The 10,887-nt window shown below is 56.9% G+C and overlaps 2 protein-coding genes across 2 annotated transcripts; one reads left to right on the top strand and one right to left on the bottom strand.

The window, feature by feature from the left end:
• Window positions 1-573: 573 nt before the first annotated feature.
• On the top strand, window positions 574-7,562 carry LOC138098612 (signaling lymphocytic activation molecule-like). Its single transcript, XM_068995266.1, has 8 exons — window positions 574-730; window positions 1,056-1,285; window positions 3,217-3,537; window positions 3,947-4,228; window positions 5,393-5,500; window positions 6,490-6,584; window positions 7,258-7,404; window positions 7,503-7,562. The coding sequence occupies exons 2-8, from the start codon at window positions 1,234-1,236 to the stop codon at window positions 7,545-7,547; spliced, it is 1,050 nt and encodes a 349-aa protein (XP_068851367.1). The 5' UTR covers window positions 574-730; window positions 1,056-1,233; the 3' UTR covers window positions 7,548-7,562.
• A 4-nt stretch (window positions 7,563-7,566) lies between these two features.
• On the bottom strand, window positions 7,567-10,887 carry LOC138098611 (SLAM family member 7-like). The gene is made up of 5 exons (XM_068995265.1): window positions 10,827-10,887; window positions 9,895-10,188; window positions 9,545-9,814; window positions 9,254-9,280; window positions 7,567-8,676 (listed from the first exon to the last, which is right to left on the bottom strand). Exons 1-5 carry the CDS (start codon window positions 10,879-10,881, stop codon window positions 8,546-8,548), a joined length of 777 nt encoding a protein of 258 aa, XP_068851366.1. The 5' UTR covers window positions 10,882-10,887; the 3' UTR covers window positions 7,567-8,545.

Genomic DNA, 10,887 nt, shown 5'->3' on the forward strand with positions numbered 1-10,887 from the left:
AAAAATCCCCAAATCCCCCCAAACACAGCTTTGCCACCCCAAAATCCTTCCAAGCGCCCATTCCAGAAGTTTCTGGGAGGAACCACCACAGGTTTTCTCATCCTGCCCTTCCCCGTCCCGTATTTTTCTGTAAACGTCTGATTTTTGGGAAATGACGGCTTTGGGTTTTTTACCTCATCAGGTGCTTTCTGAGCAGGGGGGGAGGAGCTTCACAGGATGTTCCGGGTGGGTTTTTTTGGGTGGTTTTGGGTTTTTTTAGTATTCAAAAATCATTTCCCGGCAGCAAAACCTCTTGGAAAACTCCGAGCTGGGCTCGTCTGGGAAGCAGTGGGATGTGAGCTCATCCTGGGATTCCCTGGGGTTGGATTTGGGTTAAAATCCTGGAGTTTCCATCCCTGGAGGTGTCCAAGGAACAACTGGATGGTGACAAAGTGGGGTTCAGGCACAGCTTGGGTTCTTTGATCCCAGAGCTCTTCTCCAGCCTCAGGAATTCTGGAATTCCCTCTCCACACTCGGAAAATTGGGAAAAAGTGGCGAAATCCAGAGAAAGAAAAAGGCAAAAAACCTCGGATTTCGAAGCTCCTCCACTAAAGCCAAGATTTTCCAGCAGCAGATCCACGACTGAATTTTCCCAGCTCCATTCCCAGCCATCCAGGAAGGACCATCCCCATCCCCAATGGATCCCAAAATCACCCAAATTCACTGAGAATGAGCATCTGGCTTCTCCCAGGTGAGTTTTTGGGGACCTCCCATCTTCCTCCTCCTCGCTGCGGATCCCACGGAGCTCCAAGCTGGGAGATTTCTGGGAAATTTGGGGTTTTCCCACCCCCTGGGGGGGACGGAGCAGCTTTTGGGATGTTCCCGCACGGCCCAGGAGCTGCCCACGTCCTTTAGCGGGATCGCCTTGAAGCTTCCACCTCCCCGGAGCTGGAAAAATCCTGGAAATTCCTTCAAAACTGGATTTTTCCTCTTCTTTTCGGAGCCCTTTGAGGACCCTCCAGAGGATGAGGCGACTCTGGCGGAAAAAGAAATCCATTTGCTGCTTCTTTCCGCAGCTTTGTGGGGCCGAGGCACAACCTCGCGCTTTGAATAATTTCCGACCGAAGGAAATAAAAGGCAAAGGTTCCACTCATTCAGCCCCGAAAAAACAGGAAATGAGAGGCCCAGGGGTGAAGAACCTCCCGTCATCACCTGGTTTGAGCCCCGGAGTGGTGGAGGCTCCGTGATCCCGGGATGGGCTCCGGCGCTTGGCTCCGGCTGCTCCTCGCCCTCGGAGCTCTTTGGGGTACGTCGGTTTTCCTCCCGGATTCTGGGGGGTGTTTTTTGGGTGGTTTTTCCTGGATTTTGGGGGGGTTTTGGCGGGCTCTGAAGGGGTTTAGGACTTTGGGGTGGAGGAGCTCCAGGTGGGATGTGAGGAGCGTCCCTAAAACTCTCCGAGAAGGAGGAGGGGTAAAAAGTGATGGAAAAAATTCAGCTGGAAAAGCGAAAAATTTGGGCAAATTTTAGTGGGGTTTTAAGAGCCCTGAGGATCTAATTCCGTGCCAGAGGGATTTGGGGTCCTCCAGAGGATGATTCCCGGTGGATTGGCTCAAATCCGAGGGCTGGGAGATGGTTCCCAAGGAATAAAATCATGGAATGGTTTGGGTTGGAATGACCTTGAGGATCATGGGACAAATCCATGAAAATGGGGTCAATCCCTGTTTTTGGAGGGGTCTGGAGAGCCAAAATTCCCTCCAGGCTTCCAGCTGAAATTCCAGGATCCACCAGTGGGAGATTCTTTCCCTTTTCCTTCTTCCTTTTTCCTCCTTCCTTTTCCCTTTTTCCGTTTTTTCCTTTTCCCTTTTTCCTTTTTCCGTTTTTTCCTTTTTCCTTTCCTTTCCGGGGTGAAACTGATGGAAAAAACACTTTGGGAAAAGTGGGGGTGGCACAATGGGGACCCTTCCCTGCTCTTGGGAGCTCCGGATTTGCCTCCTCCCCCTCCTCCTCCTCCTCTTCCTCTTCCTGCTCCTCCCACAGTTTCCTACAAAAACAAAAGTTGTTTGCCCAGAAACGAAGGAAAAATCCGAATCGAGGAAAATCTGAATCGAGGAAAATCTGAATCGAGGAAAATCCGAATCGAGGAAAATCTGAATTGAGGAAAATCCGAATCGAGGAAAATCTGAATCATTGCCTTGGAATAAAAAACAACAAAGGCGTTTCTGGGGGAAAATCCTCCCCCGGGAACCTGGGGGTGTGGGAGCTGAAACCCCTCAGAAAAGTTTTTCCAAAAAAACAACCTGGGACCACCTCAACCAGGAGGAAAACGGGGGATTTATCCCCGAGCCCGCTCCCAGGTGGCCGCGCTTCCCGGAATTCCGGAATTCTTGAAGCTGGGAAAGAATTCCAAGGTCATAGAATCCAACCGGGTCACCCAGAGCAGCGCCCAGGGGTCCCTCGGACACCTCCAACCCTCCCTGAGCCCCTTCCAAGGCCTGGCCACCCTTTCCAGGAGGAAATTCCACCTGGAAAAATCCTTTTACCCCTCCCACGTCTCCTGCAAGGAAAATCCCACGGAAACTTGGGATTTTGAGGAGCTTGAGGGATGCAGGAGAGACCTGGAATTCTGTGCCCAGTTCTGGAAGAACCTGGAGCTGCTGGAGCCAGGCTGGGGGAGGCGCCCTTGGATTTGGGGTCTCTCCCTTGGATTTGGGGTCTCTCCCCCTTGGATTTGGAGTCTCTTCTTTGGATTTGGGGTCTCTCCCTTGGATCTGAGGTCTCTCCCTTGGATTTGGGGTCTCTCCCTTGGATTTGGGGTCTCTCCCTTGTATTTGGGGTCTCTCCTTTGGATCGGAGGTCTCTCCTTTGGATTTGGGGTCTCTCCCCCTTGGATTTGGGGTCTCTTCTTTGGATTTGGGGTCTCTCCCTTGGATTTGGGGTCTCTCCCTTGGATTTGGGGTCTCTTCTTTGGATTTGGGGTCTCTCCCTTGGATCTGAGGTCTCTTCCTTGGATTTGGGGTCTCTCCTTTGGCTTTGGGGTCTCTCCTTCGAATGTGAGGTCTCTCCCTTGGGTTTGGGGTCTCTCCCTTGGATTTGGGGTCTCTCCCTTGGATCTGGGGATCCCGTGGATCACCAGGATGGATCCAGCATCATCCCTGCCTCGATCCCAGAGCATTTCCTCTGGATTGGGAGGGGGATGATCCCTGTGAGCCTCAACCCTTCTCCCTCCTCTCTTCCCAGGGATTGGAGCCAGGGAAAAGGTGCTGGGAACCTTGGGAAAGGCGACGCTGCTGCGGATCCCCCGCCAACTCCAGGAACGCACCCTGGACTTCGGGGAAGCCTCCTGGAAAAGATCCACGGAGGAGCCGCAGAAGAAGAAATTCCTGCTGAAGTTTTCCGGCGGGAATTACACGGAGTTCGAGCCGGGGCGGATGCGCTTCCACACGCTGGACTTTTCCCTGGAAATCCTCAACACCAGCCGGGGGGACGGGCAGCTCTATGAGTACAGCGTCAGCAAGGGGCCGGAGGAGGAGGTCTGGCAGGTCCAGCTGGAAGTGTTCGGTAAAGAATCCTTTGGGAATCGCCGTGACGGATGATCCCGGCTTTTTCCTGGATATTCCCGGCTTTTTCCTGGACAATTCTGGCTTTTTGGGAGCAGGTCTGGGAGGTGGGTGGTGGTCAAGGAGGTGGAAAATGCGCTCCTTGATATCCAGAAAATCCTGGAATTTCCATCTCTCCCTTTTTCCAGAGCTGGAGGCTGATCCCAGCATTTTTTGCGGGAATATCCTGGCTTTTTGTTGGATATTCCCAGCCTTTTCCTGGAATTTCCTGGTATTTTCCTGGATGTTCCTGGCTTTTTTTCTGGATGCTCCTGGCTTTTTGGGAGCAGGTTTGGGAGTTGGGTGGTGGTCAAGGGGGTGGGAAACGCCCACCCTGATGTCCACCAAATCCTGGAATTCCCATCTTCCAGAGCCGGTGGCCAATCCCAGCATCCGGATCCTCCATCAGGAGTTGTCCAATGGCAGCTGCTCCCTCACCCTCCTCTGCACCTCGGAGCGGGGGGATGAGGTTTCCTACAGCTGGGACAGCCGGGACAACGGGACCTGGGAGATCTGCTCCGGGAACGGCAGCTTCCTGAACCTCTCCTATTCCCTGTGGAGCGCGGGCTTCGGATGCGTCTGCACCGCCAGGAATCCCGTGAGCAGCCGGGATGTGGCCTTCGACTCTTCCCAGTGTGGCTCTGAGCAGCCCGGTAGGTCCCAGAATCCCAAAATCCCAGAATCATGGAATCCTAAAATCCCAGAATCCCAGAATCCTGGAATCATGGAATCTCAGAATCCTGGAATAATGGAATCCCAGAATCATGGAATCCCAAAATCCCAGAATCCTAAAATCCCAGAATCCCGGAATCATGGAATCCCAGAATTCCAGAATCCTGAAATTCCAGAATCCCAGAATCCCAGAATCCCAGAATTTCAGAACCCCGGAATCCCAGAATCCCGGAATCCCCAAATCTGAGAATCCCAGAATCCTGGAATCCCAGAACCCCAGAATCCCAGAATCCTGGGATTGTGGGGGTGGGAAGGGACCTCTGGAGATGTCACCCGGAGCAGGGGACACGGGGACACGGCCGGGGGGGGAGGGGGGATGGCTCCAGAGGGGGAGACTCCACGGGAAGAGGGGGAATTCCTTGGGGTTGGGTTTGGGGCTGTCACTCCTGGGCCTGTGCTGGGAGCACTGGGAAGGGGCTGGGATCATCCTGAGATCCCCTGGGGGGATTTGGGTGGGAATTTGAGGTATTTAGGTGGGAATTTGAGGGATTTGGGTGGGAATTTGAGAGATTTGGATATTTGAGAAATTTGGATATTCGAGATATTTCTATGGATTGATGGGATCCCCCTTTAGACGAGAGATTTTTATGGATATTGGAGATATTTCCGTGGATATTTGAGATATTTCCGTGCCTCAAGCCCCCCTTAAAGCCACCGGGGAGATTTTTAGGCTTTTTTTTCCTGACCCCAAATCCAGCCTCCAGCTGCAAAAAAGGCAAATGAAGAGAGCTCAGAGAGGCATTTCTGGCCCTTTGTTTCCTGTTCTACCACAGATCAAGCCCAAATTCAGGTGACAGAGGTGACAAAAATCCACCCCCAAATCAGGTGACAGCGGTAAAAAACTCAGCCCCAAAATCAGTGACGAAATTTAGAACCAAAATCAGGTGACAGGTGGCAAACGTCAGATTCAAAATTAGGGGACAGAGGTGACAAAAATCCATCCCCAAATCAGGTGATGAGGTGACAAATTCAGACCCCAAATTAGGGGACAGAGGTGACAAAAGCCCACCCCCAATGGGGTGACAGGTGACCCCGGGCTCTGGCTGACCCGGGGCCACCTCCCCGTCTGTCCCCTCCCGCCCCAGGTGACCCCGGGCTGAGGACGGAGCTCCTCGTGCTGCTGGCGGGGCTCGGTGCCGTCGTCATCGTCATCGTGGTCATGGTCGCCTTCAGGGCCACCCACTTGGCCAAACGTGAGTTTGTGGGGTTCCTGGGATGGGTGGGGGTCCCCGAGGGCTGATTCCCAAAATCCCTGAGGTTGGGAAAGAGCTCCAAGGTCGTCGAGTCCAACCTGTGGCCAGTTCCCACCTGGGCACCGCCCAGTGTCCGGTGGTTCCTTGGGCACCTCCAAACGCCCCTTCCAAAGCCTGACCTCTCTTTCCAGGAAAAGAATTCCTCCTGAAAGGGTTAAAAACCTTGGAATGGATTATCCCGACCCTTGGGAAGGAGAAAAATGTAGTTTTCTCCAAGGGTAAAAAGAAGGGGGGAAAAAAAGGCTTAAAACCCAGGAGAAAAATTAAAAAATAGGAACAGATTCTTTTCCCACGGGGATGGGTGTCCATGACCATCTGCCACGATTCCAACGGGAATTGGATGATCCCAACCCAAAAACTGCAGGGAGGAGAATCTTTTCCCATTCCTCGGGTGGAGACCAATTCCCAGAAATGTCCAAATTCCCAGAAATGGCCAAATGAGCTGGAAACCCTCTGGCCACGGAGCTGGTCATCCCCGAGGGACTGGGTGTGGCTGGAATTGGGATTGGGATCCCCTTCCAGCTCCCAGCTCATCCCACACTTGGAGAGTGAATCCTAAAAGGAGAATTCCTGAGGGAGCTGGGGGGGCTCAGCCTGGAGAAAAGGGGGATCCAGAGGGAATTTGGGGCTCTTCCAGGGGGGATTTGGGATCTGATCGCAGGGAACGGGGCCAGCACAAGAGGGAACGGCCTCGAGCTGTGCCAGGGGAGGCTCAGGGTGGATATTTGGGAAAATCCCTCCTGGAAAGGGCGGCCAGGCCTTGGAAGGGGCTGCCCAGGGAGGGTTGGAGTGGCCATCCCTGGAGGGGTCCGAGGGATCCCGGGATTTGGGCTGGGTGTCCAGGGGCAACCGGACACAGGCCAGACTTGGTGACCTTGGAATTCTTTTCCCACCTGGCTGATCCCGGGATTGTGTGACACCCCCCACAGGTGACCAGGACCCCTCCTGGCCAGTCCCGGACCTCTCCCAGGTCACTCCGGCCAGCACCAGCCCCACCATCTACGCCCAGGTGCAGAGGGTGCAGGTGAGCCGGGAAAAACGGGGACAAATGGGGAAAATGGGGAACAATGGGATGAGGGGGGAAAAAGGGGAAGAAAGGGGGAAAATAGGGGAAAAGGGGAGAAGAAAGTGGGGGGGGAAAGGGGAGAAAAGGGGGAAAGAAGGGAAAAATGGGGGAAAAGGGGGAAAAGGGAAAATGGTGGAAAAAGAGGGAAAAGGGGGAAAAGGAAAAAGGGGGAAAAGGGGAAAAAGGGGTAAAAGGGGAAAAAGGTGAAAAAGGGGGAAGAAAGGAGGAAAAAAAGGTGTTAAAAGGGGAAAAAGGGGGAAAAGGGGGAAAAAGGGGGAAAAAGGGGGGAAAAAAGGGGGGAAAAAGGGGGAAAAAAGGGGGGAAAAGGGATAAAGGGGGAAAAAAACAAGGGGAGCAAGGGGGGAAAAAGGGAGAGGGTAACATTGTGGGGTGGCCACCCACCCCTGCCGCCCCTGGTTCCGGGGAATTTGGGAATCTCCGGGAATAAGGCCGGGTGACAAAACTTCCTGAGCCCTCAACTTCCCGCGATGCCTTTGGGGGCAAACTCCGGGGTTTTGCCCCTTTTCCAAGCCCCGCTGGGCCCAAACCGGGCAGGAAAAGGGGGCGGCAGGGCCGGGCTGGCCCCGTGGGGACCCCGGGGTCGCTGCCCACCCTTTGTCCCCTCCCTCAGAAGCCCAAAGGGACCGTCCCCAACGCCACCTCCTCCTCCTGCGCCACCATCTACACCGTGGCCACCGGGCCACCCCCGGCCCCCGACGGAGCCCCCTGGTCCCCGGCAGGGTCCCCAACCCCGCAGGGACACCCCCCGCTGTCCCAGGTAAGGGGGACTGTCCCCAGCCCCTGCCCGTGGGACGCTGCCCGGCCAGGCCACCTCGCTGAGCCCTTTGGCCACCCCAAATTTTTGTCCTCTCCAAGGAGCCCACGACAGTTTATGCCAGCGTGACTCTTCCTGTGGCCTGAGCTTCTCTGGGATCCACGTTCCGGGCTGGATTCTCCCGCTGATCCCTGGGGAATCCCTTGGGGATCCCTTGGGAATCCCTGAGGAATCGGGGGAAAAACTCTCCGAGTGGGCGGCGTGTCCGGCGCGGTGGCCGGAGAGGTGCAGGATGGTCAAGCAAGGGCTTGGACACCGGCAAGGAACCTCCCCTGGGTGTGGGGGAGAAATTCCAGCGGGATCCTGGAGCGATGGGAGAAGGGAGAAAGGCTCTGGATCCACCTCGGAGCTGGGAAGGAGGGAGGATCCTGACGGGAAGGGTCATTCCCGCTCCTGCGGCCCCGGGAAAGGCGTCCAGGAGCGGATTTGGACTCCGACCTCATCCCTGTGGAATTTGACGCCAGGATCTCATCCCGTGGTCCTGATTCCCCAAGGGAGCCCACAGGGACTTCTAAGTGGAAAAATGAGAAGTTGGTTTTATTTTTTGGGCTCTGGAATGAGTGAAAAATCCTGAATCCGCCAGATTTTGGCTGAAGGAGTGTGGAATTTTGGCAACCCCTCTGTGGGAGAAGCCATGTCCCACCAGACTTCCCCATTCCCATCCTTCCCCACTGATTTTATGGGAACAGGTGAGGTTGTCCCTGGTGGAATTAAAGCTGAATTTAGGGCTGAGAGGGGGCCCGGCCACCCCCTGCCCTGATTCCCTGTGGGAATATCCAGTGTGGGAATGCTGAGGGGCCAGGGCTGAGCAATCCAACCCTGCCCCAATTTTGGGGATTTTATAACCCCAAAACGTCTCAGGTGTCTGCAGCTCCGAGCTCGTGGATTGTGGCAGAGGGAAAGGAAAATAAATTGGGAATAAAACGTTTTAGGATGGGATTCTGGGGGAACTTCCCAGGCTGGGCCTGGATTTGGGGGAAGAGGAACCAAAAGATTTGCCCGGGGAAGGGCAGGTCAGGCTCATCCTTGTGCCTTGAAAATGGTGGGAAACCCCCAAATTCCATCACCCTGGAACGGCCCAGGATTAACCCCCTGAGCTGCTGAGTTGAGCTCCTCGTTGGCCTCTGCAGTGGAACAGGAGGAAAATCGAGGAAAGCACCGCGGCTTCGGCCACAGCCACAGCCAGGACCCTGCCCAGGCTGCCGGGGTGGGGCTCTGGAGAGAGAAGAAGTCCATGGATCACATCCCAAAATAAACCTGGCTCTTCCTGGCACGGGGACAGAGGGAACCTGGCCCCAAATCCCTCCCTGAGCCCTCATTCCAGGAGAGCTCGCTCCGAGCCAGGGCTGCCCGAGGACGAGCGGCTTTGTGGAAGCAGCACCCAGAGAATCCCGGCCCGGCCCCTCCCGGCCACGGCCCTTGGCCCATGTCTCTTTGCCCTCCAGGGACCTCGGGGGGCTTTTTGGGGAGCAAAGCCCGGGAGGAACCCGCAGTCCCACACCCACCTTGGCTCTGGGGCACGGATGGACTCAGTGCTCCCATCCCAAACTCTGGGGGGACTCCTGCCCTCCCGAAATCCCCCAGGGGACAGAGCCAGCCCGGGGGTGCTGAGGGCACTGCCCAGAGAGCCCAACATTCCCTGGAAAGGGCTTTGGGAGGAGCTGGAGGGTGCTGGGCTCAGGCTCCCCAATCCCCCTCCCCGGCCACACATGGAAAAGCTGCCCCGGGCACACGGGGACGCCTGGGGACGCTCGGGAGCGCGGCTGGACATGGACAGGGGGTGGCAGCTCACCGGGGCCGGGAGGGTGCGTGGCGTTTTCTGGTGAGGGGAGAGAACAGGGAGAGAGGTCAGCACTTCCCTCTGCATCCCAAGCCACCGCTCCGGGGAAAAGCTGGAGCCCTGGAGAGTGGGATCAGCCCATCCCATCCCAATCCCATCCCATCCCATCCCACCCCACCCCATCCCAATCCCATCCCATCCCATCCCATCCCAATCCCAATCCCATCCCATCCCATCCCATCCCAATCCCAATCCCATCCCATCCCATCCCATCCCAATCCCAAACCTTCCCACGGCTCTCACCTGTGCAGAGGTCCCCAGGTGCCACCACGGTGACGTTCCGGCTGCTGATAGGGTTCCGTGCCGTGCACGTGAGTGACTCCGGCCCGTTCCCGGATGATTTATTCACCACCAGCACCGTGGGCCCCTCATCCCACGGCCGTTCCCCCTTGCTCCAGAGGTAGGAGATGCTCCCGAGGCCGGTGCCGGGCACGGAGCAGCGCAGGGAGAAGCGGCAGCTCCCGGCCGAGCAGTTCCGGGCCTCGCAGGTCACGGTGGGCTCTGCCAGCTCCCCTGGGGACAGGGGCAGACGAGAGTGTCAGGAAACCCCTTTGAGCAGAACAAACCCCAAAAGCAGCGCTAGAAGCACCTACCGTACACGTGTAGGGTGAACGTGGATATTTTCCCACCGATCTTTACCGAGTAGATCCCGGCGTCCTCCAAGCTCAGCTGGGAGATGCTGAGTGCGCTGCCGTTCTCGGCGAAAGTGAAGCGCTTTTTGTATTTTTCTTCTCCAAACACGACCTCAGGGGGATCCTTGGGTAGCACGGTCGCTATGGGATCATTCCCAAAGTTCCAGAACCCTGCACTTCCAGCCGGGATTTGGATGGGGAAGGTGACGGACGCGCCCACGGCCCCGATCACCTCTCTGGTGCCATCGGCGCACACTGGGGAGAGAAGGTGGGATGGAGGTGGGATGAGGGTGGGATGGAGGTGGGATGGAGGTGGGATGGAGGTGGGATGAGGGTGGGATGGGGGTGGGATGGAGGTGGGATGAGGGTGGGATGGAGGTGGGATGAGGGTGGGATGAGGGTGGGATGGAGGTGGGATGGAGGTGGGATGGAGGTGGGATGAGGGTGTGATGGAGGTGGGATGGGGGTGGGATGGAGGTGGGATGGAGGTGGGATGGAGGTGGGATGGGGGTGGGATGGAGGTGGGATGGAGGTGGGATGGAGGTGGGATGAGGGTGGGATGGAGGTGGGATGGAGGTGGGATGGAGGGTGGGATGGAGGTGGGATGGAGGTGGGATGAGGGTGGGATGGAGGTGGGATGGAGGTGGGATGGAGGTGGGATGGAGGTTCAGTGCCCGGGGAGGAAGCCCAGCAAGGCTGGGGGCAGTTGAGAAAGAGGCAGAGGTGGGGCAACCTCTGCCCGAGCTCCAGCCAAGCCACAACCCCGGCCTCGCCACGAGGGAACGCCCTGTCCTGCTGCCTGGCGACCTCACCCACTGCCTTCAGCCACCTCCTTCTCCTCCTCGCTCCAGCCCCACACCCCGAGGTCCCCGCGGGCCCCCGGCCCCACTCACCGGCCCCAGAGCAGAGCAGGGCGAGGCAGAGCCCCCGAAAGCCGCTCGGTCCCATCCTGCT

Source organism: Aphelocoma coerulescens, chromosome 25 (assembly GCF_041296385.1).
Source record: "Aphelocoma coerulescens isolate FSJ_1873_10779 chromosome 25, UR_Acoe_1.0, whole genome shotgun sequence".
Taxonomy (NCBI): Eukaryota; Metazoa; Chordata; class Aves; order Passeriformes; family Corvidae; genus Aphelocoma; species Aphelocoma coerulescens.

What these genes read in the sequence shown, in the direction of transcription:
- LOC138098611 (XM_068995265.1), bottom strand. Translation starts at nt 10,881, where the DNA reads ATGGGACCGAGCGGCTTTCGGGGGCTCTGCCTCGCCCTGCTCTGCTCT. An exon ending in CCTGCTCTGCTCTGGGGCCG is followed by an intron (nt 10,189 to 10,826) that starts GTGAGTGGGGCC and finishes TTCTCTCCCCAG; the next exon opens with TGTGCGCCGATGGCACCAGA. An exon ending in ACCTGGGGACCTCTGCACAG is followed by an intron (nt 9,281 to 9,544) that starts GTGAGAGCCGTG and finishes TCCCCTCACCAG; the next exon opens with AAAACGCCACGCACCCTCCC.
- LOC138098612 (XM_068995266.1), top strand. Translation starts at nt 1,234, where the DNA reads ATGGGCTCCGGCGCTTGGCTCCGGCTGCTCCTCGCCCTCGGAGCTCTT. An exon ending in CGCCCTCGGAGCTCTTTGGG is followed by an intron (nt 1,286 to 3,216) that starts GTACGTCGGTTT and finishes CTCTCTTCCCAG; the next exon opens with GGATTGGAGCCAGGGAAAAG. An exon ending in GTGTGGCTCTGAGCAGCCCG is followed by an intron (nt 4,229 to 5,392) that starts GTAGGTCCCAGA and finishes CTCCCGCCCCAG; the next exon opens with GTGACCCCGGGCTGAGGACG.